The sequence below is a fragment of the Mustela lutreola genome, chromosome 3, assembly GCF_030435805.1.
Source record: "Mustela lutreola isolate mMusLut2 chromosome 3, mMusLut2.pri, whole genome shotgun sequence".
Lineage (NCBI taxonomy): Eukaryota > Metazoa > Chordata > Mammalia > Carnivora > Mustelidae > Mustela > Mustela lutreola.
The window spans coordinates 48,796,003-48,822,936 of record NC_081292.1 but is presented as its reverse complement, the minus strand read 5'-3'; the positions used below and the strand labels follow the sequence as shown (position 1 = coordinate 48,822,936).

General features: G+C 38.3%; 2 protein-coding genes across 2 annotated transcripts in view; one reads left to right on the top strand and one right to left on the bottom strand.

Annotated features, from left to right (window-relative positions):
- Positions 1 to 26,934, bottom strand: part of CNGB3 (cyclic nucleotide gated channel subunit beta 3) — a 170,960-nt gene that overhangs the window by 87,771 nt on the left and 56,255 nt on the right. The window contains exon 4 of the mRNA XM_059166079.1: positions 1,321 to 1,475. Within this exon, the coding sequence (XP_059022062.1) occupies positions 1,321 to 1,475 (155 nt within the window). The remainder of the gene's footprint in view (positions 1 to 1,320; positions 1,476 to 26,934) is intronic.
- On the top strand, positions 5,249 to 5,783 carry DPRX (divergent-paired related homeobox). Its single transcript, XM_059168663.1, is given in 2 exon segments — positions 5,249 to 5,484; positions 5,486 to 5,783. Coding segments are annotated over 2 exon segments (534 nt in total).

Genomic DNA, 26,934 nt, shown 5'->3' with positions numbered 1-26,934 from the left:
TTCTTAACCGCTATCAAACAACAAAATTTTCTTCTATTTTTATCTATACATATATAAATATTTTTACAAAGATATAACCATAATATATATCATTTTTGTGGTCTGCTTTATTGTACTTATTAATTTTTCATAAAAGCATTTCTGCAATTACTAGGAGGCTGATAATTTCCCCAGTCTGCCATGTGATTAGTTGATATTCTTTGCTATGTTGGGTATTAAGGTAGTGTTGTATTTTTATAAGTGCTTTGTATATCAGGGGTATTTTTTTAAAGATTTTATTTATTTATTTGACAGAGAGAGAGAGAGAGAGAGAGAACACACATGCCTACAAGCAGGGGGAGTGGGAGAGGGAGAAGCACTCTCTGCTGAGCAGGGAGTCCAATGCAGGGCTTGATCCCAGGACACTGGGATCATGACGTAAGCTGAAGGCAGATGACATTAATCGACTGAACCACCCAGGACCCCCTATCAGGGGTATTCTTAATTAATATTTACAATAAAACTTGCCATAGCAGATACTGTTGTTGCTTTGCTTGTATACCATGAGCAAAGCAGCACCTGTGTCAGTCTCCCTCAGCATTTTTTCTCAGATGGCTTGGTTAAAGTGCTGGAGAGTTAGCAACATGCCCCAACCTTAACCCTTAACTAATGGAAAATAGGAGTTGGTGGAATGGTACCCTGGTACCCTGGCCACTTCCTCCAAAATACATAAAGAACTTACATAAAAACACCAAACCAAACCAACACTTAAAAACCAAACAATCCATTTAAACATGGACAGAAGACTTGAATAGACAATTTTTCCAAAGAAGACATACAGATGGTCAATAGTCACATGAAAAGATGCTCCACATCACTCAGCATCAGGGAAATAGAAATCAAAACCACAATGAGGTACCATCTCACATCAGTCACAATGGCTAGTATCAAAAAAGACAAGAAATAGCAAGTGTTGGCAAGGCTGCGGAGAAAAAAGAATCCTTGTGCACTGTTGGTGGGAATGTTAATTGATGCAACCAACTGTGGGAAACAGTGGGGAGGTTTCTCAGGAGAATTTTTAGGTGTGATCCAGTTTTTTAGCTGGATCAAGTCTGAGGACCCACAGAAGCAGCCCTCTCATTTATACATTTTCATTGTCTTAACTCTTGTCTCCATCTGTTGTCTGCTTTCACCTTCCTGGATCACCTTCAGTATAAACTATTTGCACCTAAGTCATTGTCTCAGGGTCTGCTCTTGGGGAACAACAAACTAAGATGTTTGTAAAATACATGTCCCCTCATAACCTCTTTCTTTCCAGTACTTTGAGGTAACAATCCTTACCAGTTTGGGGGCTGGCTTCAGGTGACGATATATCTCCTTCTGCCAACTTTTTCTTGTAGAGCATTGTTCTTTGACGCATCCTTTTCACCAAGTTGTGTAGCTGGGCATCAGCATACTCATTTATAACAGGGGCTCCAAGTGGTTTGCTTTTTGGATTAAATGAGGAAAAAAGTGGTGGTAAAGATGGATCCATGCGGAGATATATACAAGGAAGAGATTAAGTTTTTTCACCCTCGTTATAGACCCTATGTTATTATCTGCTCCTTTCTGCAACTGAAGAGAAAAATTCAAAAATTAAGTTTGATGGAAATAGTACTGATGGAATACAGATTTGCTAGTGAAAGATTAGAATCCACAAATAGTAATGTCCATTCTTTAGAATATTAGATCTTGACAACTAGGATACTGCTATTAAATTGTATTATTAGAAGAAAGAAAAGAAACTTCACCTGGCATGGTATGCAGAATTCTAAGATGGCCCCTTGGTGTACATATCTTGCATAATTTTGGAGACAATAAATATGGTGGATTTTACTATCATAATTAGTTTGTGTTATATGGCTCAGTAGTTTTTAAGGTAAGAAGTTTATACAAATGGGCCTGATGTAATCAGATAAGCCCTTTAAAAGCAGAGAGTTTCTCCAGCTAGTGACAGAGCAGAAAGTCAGAAGTTTGAAGCATAAGGGAAATTTCACTTGAGAGAAATTCTCCATTTTTAGATTTGGAGAACAAAGGAGCCCCCTGATAAGATTACATGAAGTCTCTAGGAGCTGAGAGTGATTGATCTCTGGCTAGCTGATAACAAGAAAACAAGAACCTCAGTCCTACAATCACAAGGAAATAAATTGTGCCAATTATTTGAATGAACTTGTAAGTGGATTCTTCTCTGGCGCCTGCAGGTGAGAGCCCAGCCTGGCCTGGCTGACACCTTGATTTCACCTGTGTGAGAACCAACTGGTATACTTCATAAGGATCTGAGTTCCCTCTCAGGTTTTCCTCAGACTTCTAACTCACTCTCCACCTTTCTTCTGAAGTCTGACACCGTGTCTACACAGGCCCACATAGGTTCTAATCCATTCTTACTTCCTTACATTCATATCTGCCCTTTCCATCTCACTTCTAAACTGGAACCCATGGGGTTCACATTGGAACTGGTTAATCTGTGGGTTGTATTTAAAGAGGACTTTAATATGAGCCCCTCTCCACTACTCTCCATTCTCTACCCAGTAGAGATTCCCATACCATTAGTGTGTCTCTCCTCCCTTCTTATTATAGTATAATTTATGCTCTTTGAAAAGTTCTGCTTCATCATTGAGAGTCTTTAAGCATGTCACACTAAGAGCTTTATAAGTGTTCTCAAGAATGGTGAAGACTGAGATGCAATGGAAGAAAAATCTGATATATTTTTGAAAATATAAAAGTAGGAAGACATTAGGTCTTCAAAACTGGAATTTTTTTTTCTGATTAAGAAATGTCATATATATCATTTTACTGATTTCTTCTTAAACTCTTAGCATGCCTAGGAGTTTACTCATCCATCAAGCAGTTATTGAGTTTTTACCTTACATACTGGAATAAAAAGATGAGTTAGATGGAGACTAACCCTATGGATGCTCATAGTTTAATGTGATGTGACTAGAACAGAATGTGTACATGCAGGAAGCCAGGTAGCAGGGATGGTGGAAGTGGCTGTATGGAAAGGTGAGTGGAGTCAGGTTATGATGTTTCTGTATGATCTACTTATGAGTTTGGACATTAACCTGAAAGATAATGGGAGCCAATGCAGAGTATTGAGCAAATGAAGGGTATGAGAAGATATTTTTGGAGATGTATCAATAGGGGCAGAGTTGAAGAGGAACAGTGTAAATGCATGGAAACAAGGAAAGAGGTGAATGGATTAAGTTAGAACTGATAAGGGAAAAGGAGAGGGGCTAAAGAAATAATTTAGAGGCAGAAATGAAAAGAGTTGAACTTTCTGGGTCTTTTGGATAAATCCAAATAAGAAATCAAGACTAACTTCTAAGTTTCTATTACTAGAGTCTAGATTTATGAAGATGACATTAATATAAAAAGGAATTTAGAAAGGAGATGTTTGTATGTAGTAGGAATGTTGAAAAATCACTTTTTTGTGTGTATATATTTAATTCAAAGCATTTGTAGGATTGTTTGATAGGACCTTGATTGTGCTAGTGAGGAGATATTTGGAAATCCAGTTCTTATGACAAAACCTTGGTGGTCATCAATGTGTATGGGATGTTTGAAGAGATGAATGTAGATGGCATCATCATAGACTGAAGTTCTCAAGGTCAGTAACTATGTGTGTTTATTTTATACTCCCCAAGACCTAGGACAAGATAAGCTTTAATAAATCTTTATTGAATAAATAAACCTACTACCTCCAACCTTTTGTTTGACCTTATGTGGTGTGCCTCAGTGCACTAAAAAAATCTATAAGATGTGAAGCTGAGAGCTGGTGGATCATTAACTAAAAAGTCAGGTATTCAAACTGTTAAAATGTCTAACTCAAGCCTTAAGATTTAAGAAGTATGTTTTTCCTTTTCCTGAATCATCGATAAACCCTAATTGACCATATAATTGCCATTTAATCACACCAGTTTTTACTGTGCAAACCTACCTCATGATTAAAATGCTGAAAATTACATTAGAAAGCATGCCTGTATTTTAAATGCATAGCTGTCTTTCAACAGCTATATAGTTTTCTTTTTGTATTAGCTGAGCATTAATATGTCAATTTATTTCATCTTTCCCCCCACCAGCTTCTCATATAGAGTAATCCCTGTCCATCTTCTCCCTTACCTACATATACACAGAAGATATGAATGTATTTTTTTCTTGAGGTAATTTTGTAACTGAATGAAAAAAGGCAAAAAAAGAAGAAGAAACTTGTATTTTCGTGAGACAAAAAAAAAAAAAATGAAGGTAGAAGAGAGAAGCAATGGCTATGCCTTATGTAGCTATGCTTCATTTGAGTGATAGCTGATATTTTTTATTCATATTACTAGTTGTAATTTTTGAAGGATTATTCCTCATAATTCCTTGATGAACCATATTTTACATAAATGTGCAAACATTTTATAAATTTTGGTAAAGAAAAATAGAAGGAAAATCTTACTGAAACTATTGTTGAGATGAGTGAGGCTTTTAAAATTTGTTTTTGTATCTATGGAAGAATAAAGAATTAGTTAGAATGACATTTGTTCTTTTAATTTTTTTGATAAGAGTATAGAGAACACTCATTTTAAAAAAGAGCTGATAAAAAAAATAATATCACAGTAGTCCTCATTTCTTGAAATTCAATTAGAAAAAAAAGAAATTCAATTAGAGATATAGGCCAAAAAAATTACATATTTGACAATTGTTCTTGGGTTGCAGGAGCTCTTGCTCCTCCAGGGCAAATCCATCATAGTAATATTGGGATGGGTTAGAAGTAGGTCTGTCTTTTGCAAAACAGGAGAAAATCCGTTGTGAAAGGGGAGATAGGAAAGGGAAACTTGTGGTCTGTGGGTGTACTCGGGATATCAGTTTTAAGAAAGAATACCCAAGTAAGATGTGGATCTTGAAATTGATTCTTTTAAAACTATCTTGTATTTTTAAGACTCTTGGATAGCTTTCATGTACACTCAGTGATACATGTGCTCTAGCTTAAACTTGCTGCTTTAGTATAATACAAAGGGATGACTTCTTTTGATGAGGTAAAATGGATGGTTGTAGTTAGGGATGATTTCACAATGAAAGATGAATGGCACTTTGATAATGTAAAGGGAAAATATTCAAGTCAAATTATACAGCTGGAGAAAAAGTGTATCAGTTGCTGCTCTATGGAGTGTAATAAAGACTCAAACATTTTAACATAAAATCCCAAATCAGGACACAAGACTAGAGCATGGGGACACAGCTAGATCTCAGGATGTCCGGAACAGGGGACCTTCCTAAAGGAAAGCACCAGAAGCATTCACAAAGGAAACGAACCATGTTCACTGAGAAACAACTGGCCGATTTGGAATCTTTGTTCAGCAAGAACCCATACCCCACTCCCAGCCTTCAGAAAGAAATGGCCTCGAAACTGGAGATGCATCCCACCGTACTGCAGGTGTGGTTCAAGAACCACAGAGCAAAACTCAAGAAAGCCAAACAGCAATTAGCTGGAGCAATAAGTCAAGACCAGCTCTTCCAAGGGACCCATGGATGCCCCTCCAGGACTCCCCCGTGGTGCCCACCAAGCCTCCCTGGTTTATACAGATCACCCAACACCTTCCTTCCAGCTCAGCATATGCTCCAATATGAAGGTTCTCCCAGACCATTCCATTGGCCGCAAAATCGTCCACTTTGGCTGTTGCGGAGACCTTAACATCTACTCCCTTTGTCCCATTATGGAATCTCAAATTCTTCCCACAAGCTTCTCTGCTTATTCTCTTGGTTCTTCGTCTCCACAAAGAACTTAATGAGCAAAGCCAGACACAAAAGGTCACATACTGTAAAGATTCACGACGATTCCCGTAGGAGAGATTCGAGATCCACGCAACATGGATGCATTCCAGAAACACTCCGTGAAGCAAAAGAAAGACCCACAAGCGCCCGTTGGGTAGAACTGAGTGGAGAGAGTCACTCAACAAACTTCAGCGACAGGAATGTTTTGTGTTGTAATTAGGATGACAGGAACCTGCACCAAATTCACCCAAAGACACAGAATGGCAATACTGTATTACATACACCACAGAAAGCAATCATGGGGCAGGATGAAGGTGCCAGCCATGGCGGTAATCATTTTGCAATCTATAAATGTATCAAATCAACACAATGTACACTTCATACTTGTATCTCAGTAAAGCTGGAGACAATGTTTAAATTCTATCTCAATAAACATATACAATGAGACTATTAGGGGAAAAAAATCCCAATTCATCCATGATTTGATTTGAAAGGTTAGTTGAAACCAATGGAGAAGCAGAGTAAGATTCTAAGCAGGAGAGGGACAGTATTAGCTATATTTAAAAAAAAAACTGAAAAAAGAAAGATGATTATTAGTTGTGGTGTGGAAGAAGTCTGACTTGAAGAAAGGAGAGAGCTGAGTTAAAATATAAGGGTTAGGGGCGCCTGGGTGGCTCAGTGGTTAAAGCCTCTGCCTTCCGCTCAGGTCATGATCCCAGGGGCCTGGGATCGAGCCTCACATCGGGCTCTCTGCTTAGCAGGGAGCCTGCCTCCTCCTCCCCTCTCTCTCTGCCTGCCTCTCTGCCTACTTGTGATCTGTCTGTCAAATAAATAAAAATCTTACAAAAATATATATATGGGTTAATATAACAGTGGAAATTTCAAGTTTGAATAGTGGACTACATTGAATGGTGTTCTGCCAAAATTCATTTCCAACTGGAGCCTCAGATTGTGATCTTATTTGAAAATAAGGTCTTTACAAATGTAACTAAGTTAAGATGAAGTCATACTGCAGTTGGGTGGGCCCTTAATCTAATGACTGGTATCTTTTTTTTTTTTAAGATTTTATTTATTTATTTGATAGAGAGTGAGTGAGAGAGAGAGAGAGAGAGAGAGAGTGCATGAGCTGGGCAGAGAGGGGCAGTGAAAGGGGGAGAAGCAGGCTCCCTGCTGAGCAGAGAGATCGGTGCAGGACTCTATCCCAGGACTCTGGGATAATGACCTGAGCCAAAGGCAGCTGCTCAACTGACTGAGCCATTCAGGTGCCCCTGATGGCTGGTGTCTTTACAGAAGACCAAGCAAAGGCAGGGAGGAGACACACAGGGAGAAAACCATGTGACAGTGGAGGCAGAGACTGGGGTGATGAACCACAAATCAAGGAACACCAAGGATTGTTGGCAACCAGCAAAAGCTAGGAGAAGGGTGTAGAACAGTTTCTCCCTCAGACTTTCAGAAGGACCAAATTTGCAGGCACCTGAATTTTTATAGGCCTGTAGCCTATAGAACTGTGAGGGGATAAACTTGTGTTGTTTCAAGCTACTCAGTTTATGGCAATTTGTTGTGGCAACCCTTGGAAGTTAGCAAAGTGGGTGACTGTGATGTTGCATGAGCAACTTGGATGGAGGTCTACATTGTAAAATAGCTACAAAGTCATTCAATTTAGTATATGTTTGTGGATAAACAAATTCTTTTGAAATACATTCTGTACATCAGGTAGTTGAGAATTTGGGTTTGGAATTCAGCAGTGAGAACTGAGCTAGATGGAGATGTTGAATGAGGTATCACCTTTTTAGAGGCAATGGCAGAAATTATATAGTGGATCCGATTACTGGTAAGAGCCTGCATAGAACAAGAAAAGACTGGCAGGTCAAACCTTGTAATTTGCTGACATTTAAGGAGTAGCATAAGATAAGGAACTGGGAAGTAGCAATTAGAGAGGTAGATCTGAGAGACAAAAATGTCACAAAAATCAGGGAAGCTAAGAGTTTGGAAACGGAGGTCAGTGGTGTCTCATGCTGCACAGAAACTGCAAATTTTGTCATTTTTGCCTTCATAAGTATTTTGTAAAGGTGCACAGACTCTGCCTTTGTTCACGAAGTGGTATTTTAGATTTCCATTCATTATTTCTTAAGCTCAGTTAAAAGTGGTATTTATTCCTTCTAGTAAAATGTTGAATAAACTTCGGCTTTTGCAAACTTAACCAAATTCTTAATGCTTAATTAAGAATTAAATTCATTTTTCAGTGATTTAAGTCTTTAGAAATTTCAAGTCCTTTAAAACCATTATTCATGTCTTGTTGAAGATAGGGATTGGGCAAAGAATATTATATTCCATTTTGGGAAGATATGGGGGAAGAGAGAAGCAGGTCTTTTTTCTTTTGTTGTGTTTTCTCAATAATTAATGATAAATTCAGACAGTACTCAAAAGTTACATTTGAAGAAAAGAAACTTGCTTTGAATAATGACATTTTTAAAGTTTTTTTTTTTTTTTAATTTATTTGTCAGAGAGAGAGCGAGCGAGAGCGAGCACAGGCAGACAGAGTGGAAGGCAGAGTCAGAGGGAGAAGCAGGCTCCCCGTGGAGCAAGGAGCCCGATGCAGGACTCGATCCCAGGATGCTGGGATCATGACCTGAGCCGAAGGCAGCCGCTCAACCAACTGAGCCACCCAGGCGTCTCGAATAATGACATTTTTATAGTAGTAAATTTTGGAATGAAAATACCTGAACTTAGTATAAAATTCTGATTATTACTAATGTATCTGGTGGTTGACCATAAAACCTACAAATTTCAAACAAATTTGGGCTAGTATAGTTATAACTCAACCAAGTCTTACTTGGCTCCTTTCTCATATTCACCTCTAAATACTGTGAAGATTTTGAGTTGTTTATCACATTTCACTTGTGCATATGGTATTGTTTATACACATTAGTTTCTACATATGGAAATGTACATATGGATGTTATGATGCACAATTTCTTAAACTAAATACTTGATCTGTCTAGGCTACAATACATTTGTGACTCCAGAGTTTATTTCTAAATCCTTGCCAGCAGTCCACTTTCTAGATCTTTTCCTCTGTTAATCTCTAAGTACTGAAGGTTGTGTCCAAGATATTTATTTTTATTGTCAGTGAATCACATTGTAATGGCCCATAAATATAGTGGTGACTAACTTCGTTAAAAGTTAAACATTTTAATACTAAAGTAATAAAAAAGTAATAAAAATATTATCACATAGTTTATACATTTATATCCGTAAGACTCATATGTACACATGTATGCATACACATCAACATACACATGCACCAACATGCGTAATAGCAATCCTTCCCAAATCTTAAACCATTAGGAAGGAGAATGAGGGGCGCCTGGGTGGCTCAGTGGGTTAAGCCGCTGCCTTCGGCTCAGGTCATGATCTCAGGGTCCTGGGATCGAGTCCCGCATCGGGCTCCCTGCTCAGCAGGGAGCCTGCTTCCTCCTCTCTCTCTCTCTGCCTGCCTCTCTGCCTACTTGTGATCTCTCTCTGTCAAATTAAAAAAAAAAAAGGAAGGAGAATGAATACACATATCAATACAGACCTAAAATAATCATAATACTTATATGTTTCATGTTAATAAACATGTTAAATTCTCTAATGATTTCAGGTATTTTTTGAGAAAGATAATAGGCTGGAAGCCTAGAAATGACAAAAGAAAAGATTTAAAACATCCACAATACTGGAAAACAAACAGGAAAGTGCTAGCTAGAAAACAAGAAATTTGAAAAGTTTTTTTTTTTTTTTTAATTTTTTATTTTTTATAAACATATATTTTTTATAAACATATATTTTTATCCCCAGGTCTGTGAATCACCAGGTTTACACACCTCACAGCACTCACCAAATCACATACCCTCCCCAATGTCCATAATCCCACCCCCCTCTCCCCAACCCCCTCCCCCCGGCAACCCTCAGTCTGTTTTGTGAGATTAAGAGTCACCTATGGTTTGTCTCCCTCCCAATCCCATCTTGTTTCATTTATTCTTCTACCCATTTAAGCCTCCATGTTGCATCACCACTTCCTCATATCAGGGAGATCATATGATAGTTGTCTTTCTCTGCTTGACTTATTTCGCTAAGCATGATACGCTCTAGTTCCATCCACGTTGTTGCAAATGGCAAGATTTCATTTCTTTTGATGGCTGCATAGTATTCCATTGTGTATATATACCACATCTTCTTGATCCATTCATCTGTTGATGGACATCTAGGTTCTTTCCATAGTTTGGCTATTGTCGACATTGCTGCTATAAACATTCGGGTGCATGTGTCCCTTTGGATCACTACATTTGTATCTTTAGGGTAAATACCCAATAGTGCAATTGCTGGGTCATAGGGCAGTTCTATTTTCAACATTTTGAGGAACCTCCATGCTGTTTTCCAGAGTGGCTGCACCAGCTTGCATTCCCACCAACAGTGTAGGAGGGTTCCCCTTTCTCCGCATCCTCGCCAGCATCTGTAATTTCCTGACTTGTTGATTTTAGCCATTCTGACTGGTGTGAGGTGATATCTCATTGTGGTTTTGATTTGTATTTCCCTGATGCCGAGTGATATGGAGCACTTTTTCATGTGTCTGTTCGCTATCTGGATGTCTTCTTTGCAGAAATGTCTGTTCATGTCTTCTGCCCATTTCTTGATTGGATTATTTGTTCTTTGGGTGTTGAGTTTGCTAAGTTCTTTATAGATTCTGGACACTAGTCCTTTATCTGATATGTCGTTCGCAAATATCTTCTCCCATTCTGTCAGTTGTCTTTTGATTTTGTTAACTGTTTCCTTTGCTGTGCAAAAGCTTTTGATCTTGATGAAATCCCAGTAGTTCATTTTTTCCCTTGCTTCCCTTGCCTTTTGCGTTGTTCCTAGGAAGATGTTGCTGCGGCAGAGGTCGAAGAGGTTGCTGCCCGTGTTCTCCTCAAGGATTTTGATGGATTCCTTTCGTACATTGAGGTCCTTCATCCATTTTGAGTCTATTTTTGTGTGTGGTGTAAGGAAATGGTCCAATTTCATTTTTCTGCATGTGGCTGTCCAATTTTCCCAGCACCATTTATTGAAAAGGCTGTCTTTTTTCCATTGGACATTCTTTCCTGCTTTGTCGAAGATTAGTTGACCATAGAGTTGAGGGTCTATTTCTGGGCTCTCTATTCTGTTCCATTGATCTATGTGTCTGTTTTTGTGCCAGTACCATGCTGTCTTGATGATGACAGCTTTGTAATAGAGCTTGAAGTCCGGAATTGTGATGCCACCAACGTTGGCTTTCTTTTTCAATATCCCTTTGGCTATTCGAGGTCTTTTCTGGTTCCATATAAATTTTAGAATTATTTGTTCCATTTCTTTGAAAAAGATGGATGGTACTTTGATAGGAATTGCATTAAATGTGTAGATTGCTTTAGGTAGCATAGACATTTTCACAATATTTATTCTTCCAATCCAGGAGCATGGAACATTTTTCCATTTCTTTGTGTCTTCCTCAATTTCTTTCATGAGTACTTTATAGTTTTCTGAGTATAGATTCTGTGTCTCTTTGGTTAGGTTTATTCCTAGGTATCTTATGGTTTTGGATGCAATTGTAAATGGGATTGACTCCTTAATATCTCTTTCTTCTGTCTTGCTGTTGGTGTAGAGAAATGCAACTGATTTCTGTGCATTGATTTTATATCCTGACACTTTACTGAATTCCTGTATAAGTTCTAGCAGTTTTGGAGTGGAGTCTTTTGGGTTTTCCACATATAGTATCATATCATCTGCGAAGAGTGATAATTTGACTTCTTCTTTGCCGATTTGGATGCCTTTAATTTCCTTTTGTTGTCTGATTGCTGAGGCTAGGACCTCTAGTACGATGTTGAATAGCAGTGGTGATAATGGACATCCCTGCCGTGTTCCTGACCTTAGCGGAAAAGCTTTCAGTTTTTCTCCATTGAGAATGATATTTGCGGTGGGTTTTTCATAGATGGCTTTGATGATATTGAGGTATGTGCCCTCTATCCCTACACTTTGAAGAGTTTTGATCAGGAAGGGATGTTGTACTTTGTCAAATGCTTTTTCAGCATCTATTGAGAGTATCATATGGTTCTTGTTCTTACTTTTATTGATGTGTTGTATCACATTGACTGATTTGCGGATGTTGAACCAACCTTGTAGCCCTGGAATAAATCCCACTTGGTCGTGGTGAATAATCCTTTTAATGTACTGTTGAATCCTATTGGCTAGTATTTTGTTGAGTATTTTCGCATCTGTGTTCATCAAGGATATCGGTCTATAGCTCTCTTTTTTGGTGGGATCCTTGTCTGGTTTTGGGATCAAGGTGATGCTGGCCTCATAAAATGAGTTTGGAAGTTTTCCTTCCATTTCTATTTTTTGGAACAGTTTCAGGAGAATAGGAATTAGTTCTTCTTTAAATGTTTGGTAGAATTCCCCCGGGAAGCCATCTGGCCCTGGGCTTTTGTTTGTTTGGAGATTTTTAATGACTGTTTCCATCTCCTTACTGGTTATGGGTCTGTTCAGGCTTTCTATTTCTTCATGGTTCAGTTGTGGTAGTTTATATGTTTCTAGGAATGCATCCATTTCTTCCAGATTGTCAAATTTATTGCCGTAGAGTTGCTCATAGTATGTTCTTATAATAGTTTGTATTTCTTTGGTGTTAGTTGTGATCTCTCCTCTTTCATTCATGATTTTATTTATTTGGGTCCTTTCTCTTTTCTTTTTGATAAGTCGGGCCAGGGGTTTATCAATTTTATTAATTCTTTCAAAGAACCAGCTCCTAGTTTCGTTGATTTGTTCTATTGTTTTTTTGGTTTCTATTTCATTGATTTCTGCTCTGATCTTTATGATTTCTCTTCCCCTCTGGGCTTAGGGTTTCTTTCTTGTTCTTTCTCCAGCTCCTTTAGGTGTAGGGTTAGGTTGTGTACCTGAGACCTTTCTTGTTTCTTGAGAAAGGCTTGTACCGCTATATATTTTCCTCTCAGGATTGCCTTTGTTGTGTCCCACAGATTTTGAACCGTTGTATTTTCATTATCATTTGTTTCCATGATTTTTTTCAATTCTTCTTTAATTTCCCGGTTGACCCATTCATTCTTTAGAAGGATACTGTTTAGTCTCCATGTATTTGGGTTCTTTCCAAACTTCCTTTTGTGGTTGAGTTCTAGCTTTAGAGCATTGTGGTCTGAAAATATGCAGGGAATGATCCCAATCTTTTGATACCGGTTGAGTCCTGATTTAGGACCGAGGATGTGATCTATTCTGGAGAATGTTCCATGTGCACTAGAGAAGAATGTGTATTCTGTTGCTTTGGGATGAAATATTCTGAATATATCTGTGATGTCCATCTGGTCCAGTGTGTCGTTTAAGGCCTTTATTTCCTTGCTGATCTTTTGCTTGGATGACCTGTCCATTTCAGTGAGGGGAGTGTTAAAGTCCCCTACTATTATTGTATTATTGTTGATGTGTTTCTTTGATTTTGTTATTAATTGTTTTATATAGTTGGCTGCTCCCACGTTGGGGGCATAGATATTTAAAATTGTTAGATCTTCTTGTTGGACAGACCCTTTGAGTATGATATAGTGTCCTTCCTCATCTCTTATTATAGTCTTTGGCTTAAAATCTAATTGATCTGATATAAGGATTGCCACTCCTGCTTTCTTCTGATGTCCATTAGCATGGTAAATTCTTTTCCACCCCCTCACTTTAAATCTGGAGGTGTCTTCGGGCTTAAAATGTGTTTCTTGGAGGCAACATATAGATGGGTTTTGTTTTTTTATCCATTCTGATACCCTGTGTCTTTTGACAGGGGCATTTAGCCCATTCACATTCAGGGTAACTATTGAGAGATATGAATTTAGTGCCATTGTATTGCCTGTAAGGTGACTGTTACTGTATATGGTCTCTGTTCCTTTCTGATCTACCACTTGTAGGCTCTCTCTTTGCTTAGAGGACCCCTTTCAAGATTTCCTGTAGAGCTGGTTTGGTATTTGCAAATTCTTTCAGTTGTTGTTTGTCCTGGAAGCTTTTAATCTCTCCTTCTATTTTCAATGATAGCCTAGCTGGATATAGTATTCTTGGCTGCATGTTTTTCTCGTTTAGTGCTCTGAAAATATCATGCCAGCTCTTTCTGGCCTGCCAGGTCTCTGTGGATAAGTCAGCTGCCAATCTAATATTTTTACCATTGTATGTTACAGACTTCTTTTCCCGGGCTGCTTTCAGGATTTTCTCTTTGTCATTGAGACTTGTAAATTTTACTATTAGGTGACGGGGTGTGGGCCTATTCTTATTGATTTTGAGGGGCATTCTCTGAACCTCCTGAATTTTGATGCTCGTTCCCTTTGCCATATTGGGGAAATTCTCCCCAATAATTCTCTCCAGTATACCTTCTGCTCCCCTCTCACTTTCTTCTTCTTCTGGAATCCCAATTATTCTAATGTTGTTTCGTCTTATGGTGTCACTTATTTCTCGAATTCTCCCCTCGTGGTCCAGTAGCTGTTTGTCCCTCTTTTGCTCAGCTTCTTTATTCTCTGTCATTTGGTCTTCTATATCACTAATTCTTTCTTCTGCCTCATTTATCCTAGCAGTGAGAGCCTCCATTTTTGATTGCACCTCATTAATAGCTTTTTTGATTTCAACTTGGTTAGATTTTAGTTCTTTTATTTCTCCAGAAAGGGCTTTTATATCTCTCGAGAGGGTTTCTCTAATATCTTCCATGCCTTTTTCGAGCCCGGCTAGAACCTTGAGAATTGTCATTCTGAACTCTAGATCTGACATATTACCGATGTCTGTATTGATTAGGTCCCTAGCCTTCGGTACTGCCTCTTGTTCTTTTTTTTGTGGTGAATTTTTACGTCTTGTCATTTTGTCCAGATAAGAGTAAATGAAGGGGCAAGTAAAATACTAAAAGGGTGGCAACAACCCCAGGAAAATATGCTTTAGCCAAATTAGAAGAGATCCAAAATCGTGAGTGGGGAGAAAGGGGATAAAAAGAGGTTCAAAAAGGAAGAAAGAAAAAAGAAAAAAAAAAAAAGAAAAGAAAAGAAAAGAATTTTTTTAAAAAAAGAAAACACCTAAGAAAAATGTAAAAAAATATATATATATATTAGATAAACTAGTAAAAAATCGTTAAAAAAGAAAAAGGTAACAGTTAAAAAAAAAAAATTTTACCCGAAGGCGAGAAAAAAAAAAAAAAAAAAAGGAAAAAGGAAAAAGAAAAAATTAAATTAACTGCAAGACTAAAAAAAATCACAGGAAAAAAGCCATGAGTTCCGTGCTTGGCTTTCTCCTCCTCTCGAATTCTGCTGCTCTCCTTGGTATTGAAACCGCACTCCTTGGTAGGTGAACTTGGTCTCGGCTGGATTTCTTGTTGATCTTCTGGGGGAGGGGCCTGTTGTAGTGATTCTCAAGTGTCTTTGCCCCAGGCGGAATTACACCGCCCTTACCCGGGGCCGGGGTGAGTAATCTGCTCGGGTTTGCTTTCAGGAGCTTTTGTTCCCTGAGCGCTTTCCGTAGAGTTCCAGAGGACGGGAATACAAATGGCGGCCTCCTGGTCTCTGGCCCGGAGGAGCCGAGAGCCCAGGGCCCCACTCCTCAGTGCGCCCTCAGAGAACAGCGCCCAGTTACTCCCGTCTGCCTGACCTCCGGCCGCGCTCCGAGCTCACCGAGCCTGCGACCGGTTCAAGGTAACACGGAGCTGCGAGCTTACTGTCGGCTCTGTCTCTGTAGCCGGCTTTCCCGTTCCAATACCCGCAAGCTCTGCGACACTCAGACACCCCCGATCCTTCTGTGACCCTGCGGGACCTGAGGCCACGCTGACCCCGCGTGGGCTTCGCCCCGGTTTAGCCTCTGGAGCGATGTCCCTCAGCGGAACAGACTTTTAAAAGTCCTGATTTTGTGCGCGGTTGCTCCGCCGCTTGCCGGGAGCCGGCCCCTCCCCCCGGGGTCTATCTTCCCGTCGCTTTGGATTCACTTCTCCGCCGGTCCTACCTTTCAGAAAGTGGTTGTTTTTCTGTTTCCAGAATTGCTGTTCTTCTTCTCTTCAATCTGCCGATGGATTTTCAGGTGTTTGCAATCTTTAGATAAGCTATCTAGCTGATCTCCGGCTAGCTGAAGCAGTCTCAGCTTGCTACTTCTCCGCCATCTTGACTCCTCACCCCTCAAAGGCTTTTTTTTTTTTCAAAAAAGTTATATAAATGACCAACAGGAGCATTAGAAAGTGCTCAACGTAAAAACTCAGGGCAAAGTCATTATGTTGTTGTTGTTGTTGTTTACCTCTGCTTGCAGAGCGTCGTCCAGAGAAGCCATGGGGCAGGACGGGGCAGCGGGCCTCGGGAGCGGGACATTGCGGCCTCAGGGGCTGGGCTGGAGCGCGGGAGTGCGGGGGTCCTGCAGTGCCTACGGGGCCGCAGCACAGCACAGCGGCGCTGCGCGCCCCTCCACCGCCAGCCCCTCCACCTCCTCTCAGACTCTCCCCCGCGTCCTCCGCCGAAAAGTTTTTTAAAGACAAAAAACACATGGGTTGAGATGTTAACTCATTCAATTCTCACAAATTATGATGTGTACAACACTGCTGTTAATAATGAAGAAAAACACTGCCCAAACACCGACAAAAGATATTTGTTGCAAAGTAAGAGACTTTCTGGAAGTTTCGGGGGTGGATTTAAGGGGTAAGAAGAGCTTACTGTCAATCATTAAGATGATTACATAAGGAACAGCATTCAGAGTAATGAAGTTGGTTGCTTTCTTTCACCCCTAGCCTTCACCAAGTGAATAGAAGAAGAAGTCACTGCCTCCAGGATGTAGCAGTGAGATGGGATTTGGGCTTGAAAAGCTGAGCTGGATCCCAGGTGAATGACAAAAATAAGAAGACCTGGGTGGACTCTGTCCAGAAGATGAGTTAGTGGTAAACTTCTTGGCAATGTGTTTTTTCCCACAATCACTGTAAAAAGAATATTGTAAATGGAACAGAATCTATAGCAATGGTTTACCACATGGTGGAGTGAGGTAAGGACATAGAATAAGAGGGGGTTGAGTGGGAATGATTTTCTCTGGGTGCGGGCAGTAAAGGGGTGGTATTGGCTGTATCCAATTTAGTAAAAGCTAGAAGTGACTGAAAGTTAGTTTCTTTTTTATTATCACTATATGCTGATAATCCTGAATAATATGGATAATAAAATACTTCTACCTCCAAGGTAGACCCGTCCTATTGTTCCCTTTTTATACACTACTGATTACAAAGGTTATGGGGAATTTCAAGTACAAAGGTGATAACATAAGCCAAGGATTACCAAACAATTGTGCAAAATCAACTTTGTCAGAAGCACTAAAGTAAACAAACGAAAAACCAATATGAGAGGAAACACATAAAACAGACAATAATTAAAAATAGAGATAAGAGGAGCACTTGGCCTAAACCCAGCAGGAGAAGAGAAATAATAAAGATCAGAGCAGAAATCAATGAAATAGAAACCAAAAATAACAGTAGAACAAATCAACAAAACTAGGAGCTGGTTCTTTGAAAGAATTAATAAGATTGATAAACCCCTGGCCAGATTTATCAAAAAGAAAAGAGAAAGGACCCATATAAATAAAATCATGAATGAAAGAGGAGAGATCACAACCCAAACCAAAGAAATACAAACAATTATAAGAACATACTATGATCAACTCGACACCAGCAAATTTGACAATCTGGAAAAAATGGATGCACTCCTAGAGATATATAAACTACCACAACTGAACCAGGAAGAAATAGAAAACCTGAACCATAACCAGTAAGGAGATTGAAGCAGTCATCAAAAATCTCCCAATAAACAAGAGCCCAGGGCCAGATGCCTTCCCAGTGAAATCTACCAAACATTTAAAGAATAATTAATTCTATTCTCCTGGAACTGTTCCAAAAAATAGAAATGGGAGGAAACTTCAAGCTCATTTCATGAGCCAGCATTTCCTTGATCCCCAAACCAGACAAAGGCCCCATCAAAAAAGAGAATTACAGACCAATATCCTTGATGAACACAGATGTGAAAATTCTCACCAAAATACTAGCCGGTACAATCCAACAGTACAACCAAGTGGGATTTATTCCTGGGCTGCAAGGTTGGTTCAATATCCACAAATCAATTGATGTGATACAATACATTAATAAAAGAAAGAACAAGAACCCCATGATACTCTCAATAGATGCTGAAAAAGCATTTGACAAAGTACAGCATCCTTTCTTGATCAAAACTCTTCAAAGTGTAGGGATAGAGGATACATACCTCAATATCATCAAAGCCATCTATGAAAAACCCACAGCAAATATCATTCTCAATGGAAAAAAAAACTGAAAGCTTTTCCACTCTAAGGTCAGGAACACAGCAGGGATGTCCATTATCACCACTGCTATTCAACATAGTACTAGAAGTCCTAACCACAGCAATCAGACAACAAAAAGAAATTAAAGGCATTCAAATTGGAAAAGAAGAAGTCAAACTATCACTCTTTGCAGATGATATGATACTATATGTGGAAAACCCAAAAGACTCCACTCCAAATCTGCTAGAACTTGTACAGGAATTCAGTAAAGTGTCAGGATATAAAATCAATGCATGGAAATCAGTGCATTTCTTTACACAAACAACAAGCCAGAAGAAAGAGAAATTAAGGAGTCAATCCCATTTACAATTGCACCCCAAACCATAAGATACTTAGGAATAAACCTAACCAAAGAGGCAAAGAATTTATACTCAGAAAACTATAAAGTACTCATGAAAGAAAATGAGGAAGACACAAAGAAATGGAAAAATGTTCATGCTCATGGATTGGAAGAACAAATATTGTGAAAGTGCCTATGCTACCTAAAGCAATCTACACGTTTAATGCAATCCCTATCCAAATCCCATCCATTTTTTTCAAAGAAATGGAACAAATAATCCTAAAATTTATATGGAACCAGAAAAGACCTCAAATAGCCAGAGGAATATTGATAAAGAAAGCCAAAGTTGGTGGCATCACAATTCCAGACTTCAAGCTCTATTACAAAGCTGTCATCATCAAGACAGTATAGTACTGGCACAAAAACAGACCCATAGATCAATGGAACAGAATAGAGAGCCCAGAAATAGACCCTCACCTCTATGGTCAACTAATCTTTGACAAAGCAGGAAAGTATGTCCAATGGAAAAAAGGCAGTCTGTTCAACAAATGGTGTTGGGAAAATTGGACAGCCACATGCATAAAAATGAAATTGGACCATTTCCTTATCCTGGACCATGAAAACAGACTCAAAATGCATGAAGGACCTCAATGTGAGACAGGAATCCATCAAAATCCTTGAGAAGAACACAGGCAGCAACCTCTTTGACCTCAGCTGCAGCAACTTCCTTCTAGGAACATCACCAAAGGCAAAGGAAGCAAGGGGAACAATGAACTATTGGGATTTCATCAAGATGAAAAGCTTTTGTACAGCAAAGGAAACAGTTAACAAAACCAAAAGACAACTGACAGAATGGGAGAAGATATTTGCAAACGACATATCAGATAAAGGGCTAGTATCCAAAATCTATAAAGAGCTTAGCAGACTCCACACCCAAAGAACAAATAATCCAACCAAGAAGTGGGCAGAGGACATGAACAGACATTTCTGCAAAGAAGACATCCAGATGGCCAACAGACACATGAAAAAGTGCTCCACATTCGTTGGCATCAGGGAAATACAAATCAAAACCATGATGAGATACCACCTCACACCAGTCAGAATGGCTAAAATTAACAAGTCAGGAAACAACAGGTGCTGGTGAGGATGTAGAGAAAGGGGAACTCTCCTACACTGTTGGTGGGAATGTAAGCTGGTGCAACCACTCTGGAAAACAGCATGGAGTTTCCTCAAAAAGTTGAAAATAGAGCGGCCCTATGACCCAGCAATTGCACTACTGGGTATTTACCCTAAAGATACCAATGTAGTGATCCGAAGGGGCACGTGCACCCAAATGTTTATAGCTGTAATGTCCACAATAGCCAAACTATGAAAAGATGTCCATCAACAGATGAATGGATAAAGAAGATGTGATATATATATATATATATATATATATATATATATATATATATGACAATACAATACTATGTAGTCATCAAAAGAAATGAAATCTTGCCATTTGCAATGATGTGGATGGGACTAGAGGGTATTATGCTTAGCGAAATAAGTCAATCAGAGAAAGACAATTATCATATGATCTCCCTGATATGAGGAAGTTGAGAGGCAACGTGGGGAGATGGGGGGGTAGGAAAGGAATAAATGAAACAAGATGGGATTGGGAGGGAGACAAACCATGAGACTCTTAATCTCACAAAATAAACTGAGGGTTGTTGGGGGTAGGGGGGTAGGGAGAGGGTGGTGGGGCTATGAACATTGGGGAAGGTATGTGCTATGGTGAGTGCTGTGAAGTGTGTAAACCTGGCAATTCACAGACCTGTACCTCTGGGGCTAATAATACATTATATGTTAATTTAAAAAAAAAGAGGAGCACTTGAGTGGTTCGGTTAGTTAAGCATCTGCCTTCATCTCTGGTCATGATCTCTGGATCCTGTATGAATTCCCTGCTCTGCGAGGAGCCTGCTTCTCCCTCTTCCTCTGCCCTACCCCCAGCACTTGTGTGCTCTCCCTCTCTCTCTCTCCCCTTCTCAAAGAAGTAAAATCTTTCAAAAAATGGAGATAAGAGAAGATACGTATTTTTAGTCAGATATTTAGTCAGAATAGGTTATTTTGAAAGAGAACCAATTAGAAACTTGGAGATAAAGAGTTTGACCAGACCCCCCCCCCCAAAAAAAAAGCAATGAAAACAGAGAAAGATATTATAGAGAAATCTTTTTTCACAACTGAGGAAATATGCAAGTATTCAGATTAAAAAAGGTCACCAAATGCAAGTGAAACAAAAAAGAGAAAACACAAGGAGCAAACCATCATAAATATCAGAACACTAAAATTAAAGTGAAAAGTGTTGAGATCTTCTAGAGGTGGGAAAAAAATCCCTATATATATAGAAGCATTAGACTGGCATCAGATTTCTCTTTGGAACCACTGGATACTAGAAGCTAATAAAGCAACATCTCAAAATTTCTAAGGATAAATGAATTTTCTTTGAACTCCATACTGCCAAACCCTATACAAAATCAGCTTTTTGCTATACTCTGGGAGACTTTACCTTCCAAGTATAACCCTGTCTGGCTTAGCAAGCAATAAATTTAATTTTTGTGTCAGGTATTGCATGGTGGCCTCTTGCTTTGACATTAGGAACAGAATTTAAAAGGTAAAATGGTTAAAAAGAGGAATAATATGAAGGAGTTTGGATTTTAGTTAGTAGGAGATGTAGATTTATGGAAAAATCTCTGTTGAGAAATTCAGTTTAGGTCTTGAGGCTAAAGTAGATGCTAAAATCTTGCCCCAAATCTAAGTTTGGGAACCACATGCTGAAGAGAAATACACTATTTGGTAGATCAGACTGTGGGTCTATTTACCTACCTACCTTCCTTGAGTGGAAATCTTCCCTAAGAAGCAATCTTTGTCCAGATGGGTTTATTACATAGAAGAGGAAAAACACCCAGAGAAAGGATTAGGATCTGGTTTCTTGCCTTTAAGGCACAGGAATCCCAATCACTACTAAGCATACCATAGCAGATCAATGTCTTGGTTTCTGACTAGATTGGCAATTTCTCCTGCTATGAGAAAATTAGGAATGAGAGAGTGGATAGCAAGAAGCAGATGTGACAAGGGGGATGTGGAACTATTTCAACGCCTCCTAACAAATGTCAGTTACCCTGAGGCAGATTTGTCATTGTCTTGGCAGCTCTATGTATGGCTGTGGCTTAGAGACAGAAGCATAATCTTCTGATTCAGAGCAGAGATTGGTTTCTTTTAAAGAGATGCCAGTGGAGATGTACATAGAAAGTACTTGGCAGGAAGGGGTTCCATTCGGGTTAATTCAATAATTTAAACGTGAAGAGAAATAATTTGTAGGAAGAGGGAAACCTAGCAAATCATTCAAGAGTTGATGAAGCAAAATCAGAGGACATCCTCAGAGAAACCAGATATAGTAAGCAAGTCAGATTAGGAAAGGTAGGAGAAGTCAGAGTGCTAATCATCAGCATATAGAGTTAGGTCACAATTCTGCACAATGGGTACAAGACTGCAGAATAGAAGTCTATACCTTCTCTGGTGGCTGTAAGTGATTGTGGTTAGCTCTTAGCGCCCCAGAGCACCAGGTTCCCAGTCCCTGCCCATCTAGAAGTTAGGAGGTTCAGTGTCTGACAGGGCAAAGTTCTTGGGTAGATTCTTCCTTAAGAGTGAGTGAGTAGTAAATGGTTAGCAGGAATACATTTCCTTGATTGGAAAATATTTGCATAACTTCTTTTCTCTGAAAGCAGAGAGACATCATTTGTATTCCAGGTTCACAATTAACAGTATCTAATAAAGAAATAATAACAAATGAATATTCAGTTTGATGTTGACATAAAGGAGAGGATGGTGCATACTTTTAAGGGATATTCTGAGTGCCAAATTCACAGCTTCTTCTTTTCCTTCTTAATGCTAGGAAGAGACATCAAATTGATCTGAAGCACTAAAGAGCCAAACTAAACATGTTCAAGAAGGTGGCAAGGAATTGTGGATAAAACTTAAGTAATTTTGACTTTTAAACTAATAAATGAGGGATGAAATGTCTATTAGTAGTAGGTTAATAAAAAGCAAGATGAAATTGTAAGTTGCTGATAACTGCTGAAACTCAGTGAGAGAACAGTGCTAGTAGCTTGGCTCTACATTGGGACTTTCCTTATGATGTAAGAAGACCATAATAGCATTCCTGCTCAGTTAGTAATTATATTTTCATAAAGAAATTTGTACTGACTGGGACACTGCCATAGTTTTGATTGCTGTCAGTTATCTACTGCTGGGGACAGACCTGTAGGACATTCATGTCATCATTAAAAACACACCAACTGATTTTTGACAAAAGTGCAAAAGCACTTCAAAGGAGAAAGGACAGCCCTTTTGACAAATGGTGCTAGAGCAACTGGACATCTAAGGCAAAAAAGTGAACTTCAACTTAAATCTCAGACTTTATATAAAAATAAACTCAAAATGGATCATAAGGTTAAGTATAAAACATAAAATTAGAAAACTTTTTAGAAAAAGTAGAAGATACTTCTCTGGATCTGGGGCTAGGCAAAGAGTTCTTAAATTTGACACCAAGAACATAATCTACAAAAGGAAAAACAGAAAAATTCACCTATTCAAAATTAAAAACTTATGCTCTTATTAGGAAGATGAAAAGATAAGCAATACCATGGGAGAAAATATTTTCAAACAACATATACAACAAAAATCTAGTATTTAGAATATATAAATGACACTAAAACATGACAGCAAAAAATAAAAATAATCTGGGGCATCTGGGTGACTCAGTTGGTTGAGTATCCCACTCTGGTTTTGGCACAGGTCATTGTCTCAGGGTTGTGAGATCGAGCACCACATCAGGCTCAAAACTCAGCAGGGATTCTGCTTGAAGATTCTTTCCCTCTGCCCCTCTCACAGCTTGTGTGCAAGTGTGTGCCTGCTTGCTCTCTCTTTCTCTGCCTGTAAATTAAGTAAATATATTTAAAAAAATAAAAATTTGTTTACAAAGTAAGTAAAAACATGAATCGTCATTTCATGGAAGAGGATACGCAAATGGCAAATAAACACATGAAAAGATGTATGGTGTCATTGACCATTAGGAAATGTTAATTAAAACCACAATGAGGGCGCCTGGGTGGCTCAGTGGGTTAAGCCGCTGCCTTCGGCTCAGGTCATGATCTCAGGGTCCTGGGATCGAGTCCCGCATCGGGCTCTCTGCTCAGCGAGGAGCCTGCTTCCTTCTCTCTCTCTCTGCCTGCCTCTCAATGTACTTGTAATTTCTCTCTGTCAAATAAATAAATAAAATCTTTAAAAAAAAAAAAATAAAACCACAATGACATATCAACACACACCAATCAGAATGGTTAAAATAAAAGAAGGTGACCTCACCAAATTCTGACAAGGATATGGAGAAACTGGATCCTTATACTTTGCTGGTGAGGATGTAAAATAGTACAGTCACTCTGGAAACCAGTTTGACAGTTTCTTATAAAACTAAACATACAATTACATGATCCAATTATTATACGATATGTTAGACATTTATCCTGGAGAAGTAAAAACTTGTGCTCACTCAAAAACCTTTTCACAGATGTTTATAGCAACTTTATGTGTAAAAATCCAATATTGGAAACAACTCAGATGCCCTTCAATGACTGAATGACTGAACACAGTTCAGCTGTATAATGGAATACTACTCAGAAAAAAGGAATGAATTACTGAAGCACACAACATCTTGAATGATTCGCTAGGAAATTATACTTATTAAAAGCCAATATCTAAAGATTAAATACCATTTATGATTCCATTTATATCATGTCCTTGAAATGACAAAATTATACATATGGAGACACGTTAGTGATTGTCAGGAGGAAGGGAGGGGACAGGGCAGGGATAGGGATTGAGATGCATGTGGTTATAAAAGGGCAAATCCTTTCCAGGAGAAATCCTTGATGGAACTGTTTTGTATCTTGACAGTGGTGATATGAATTTACACACACAATAACGTCACATAAAACACGTACAAATCCACAAGTGAATACAAGCGAAACTGGAGAAATCTAAATAAGATCAGTGGATTATCTCTGTTAATATCCTTTGTAACACTGTACTAGAATCTTAGAAGATATTACCATTGGTTAAAGGGTATGGGGGAGATTTCTATATAATTTGTTTTTAATATTTTTATATATTTTATACAACTATGTATAAATCTACAAGAACCCCAAATTAAAAAAAAAGAACAACCAACCATCATTAACCTGAAAAACACCATCTACCTGCTTAGTTAAGTTCAGCACACTTGGGTAGAAACTTGGAGTTCTATAACCTTGCTACTCAAAAGAGTGGTCTGCTGATCTGTAGTATCAGCATCTCCTTAGATTGTCAGAAAGGCAAAATATTAGGCCCTGTCCCAGAACTTTTAAAACAGAATCTGCATTTTGACAAGTTTTTCAGATCTTGTATGCACATTAAGGTAAGAAAAACACTGTTCCATTAATAGTAGTCTTGCAAGCTTAAATCCGTAAAATGTTGGTTAGGAGCCTCAATTTTCCTTGGCTCAGGTACCTTTTTTCTTTTCTTGAGGCAGAAAGTCCTCACTTTTCTTGAATGTTAGCTGTGTCAATATCACACATGATTCCTACAAAACTCAATGAGATGGGGTTTATTATATATCTTTTCAGATGAACTAAAGCCCAGCCTGTCTGACTGAGACAGCATGCATGAAAATAGGTGATAGAAGGTTGTAAACAAATTATGACAAAGCTATAGAAGAGAAAACAAGAACTAATTAGAACTCAATGTTTTGAGTTTTGTATTTTGATTTTAAAAAGCCCAGCTAGCTTGATAGTGAATATCTTCTAAAAAGTAGAGAATATTCAAGATATATGGAACACAACTGAGTGAGGATCTATTCATTCAGGTCCTACTTTAGCAATACATGCTGGAAGGTGAATTTGTTAAAATTGAATGACAGTGACTTAAACTTAGTTTGCTTACATGCAAGGTAAAGCTAATATTTTGCACAGGATAAAATTATGATAAAAGATGGGAAAATACTTGAATATTCAAGAGGAAAATGTGGAGAACCAAGAACACCATATGGTACTATAACATAAATTTTCAAGCCTTTTCAAAGAGGCAGGGCACTCTCCTGATGAACATTATCATCAAATTTTACAGCTAAAATTACTTACCATATCTTGTGCACATAATTTGTATAGTCTGTCACATACAGTATTACACTGAATATTCAATTCAAATAACCTAGTTTCTGAAGGGCATAACAGCACATAGCGATAAAACTTATTCATAAATCATATGGGCATGGTTGAAGAAGCTCACTATTTGATTTATTTGTAGTCAGTACAGATTTTGAATGTGCATCACAGATTTTTATGTAAATCAGGGACATCAATAGTCATATAAATTTGCACTTACAACTTGATTTCTGTTAGTGAATGTGACAGAATCCTCCTATTGACAAGCAAACTGCAAAAGTAAAGTAAAAGACAATATAGCTTAAAAATATTGCAGGCATTCTATGGCTTTGCTCTTTTAAATTTGATATTTGAGAAGAGGTAATTGCTAGAAGAATTATGTATTTATCCTCTTGGAAACAGAAATTTATGTTTGGCTTTCTAGCAAGAGCCTGAACTCAGGGTGACCTGCAATTTATAAGTGGCTGGAATTATTATGGTTCCTGCCATGTTACCTGGAACACTAGGTTCTTAAATTTGTTACTCAGGTGATATTTTCCATAAAGCCTTTAAGTTAAGCATGGCGACCCTAGAAGCAAAAGAATATACCACGTTGCTGGAGATAGGCATATTTTTGTTATACTCATGAACGGTAGATATTTTCATTTACTTGTATGTAGGTGAAATTCAAGTTTTGTGGGGATGGAAACTTTTGTAAATTACAGGGGTCCTTTAAAGAAAAAGAATAGAAATTATGAATTCTAATTTCAACAGAGAGTCTTCAATGAGGTATTCTGAAACACAAGGTTTATTAGCTTCACAGTAAATTCACTTTTATAAGGTGTTAAGATGTGTTCAAAACAGCTCAGTGTTTCAAAAATCATTATCCAGAGGTACCACTTAATACCTAGTAGGAAGTATATAATACAAAAAGTAGAAATTAGATGTTGGCAAGGTTGTGGAGAAATAAGAACTGTTATTCCTTGTGGGTTCAAGGGCTGTGGAAAACACTTTAGCTGGGCTTCCAAAAGTTAACCACAGAATTATCATGTAATCCTACAATTCCACTCTTACGTTTATACCCCAAATAATGGAAAACAGGCATTTAAACAAGTACATGTACAAGCATGTATAACAATCCTATTTACAATAGCCCAAAGATGGAAATAGCTGACTATTCATCAGTAGATAAATGGATAAACAAATATAATATATATACACACAATAGAATATTATTCAGCCATAAAAAGAATGAAGTACTGTTACATGCCGCAACATGGGTGGACCTTGAAAACACTATGC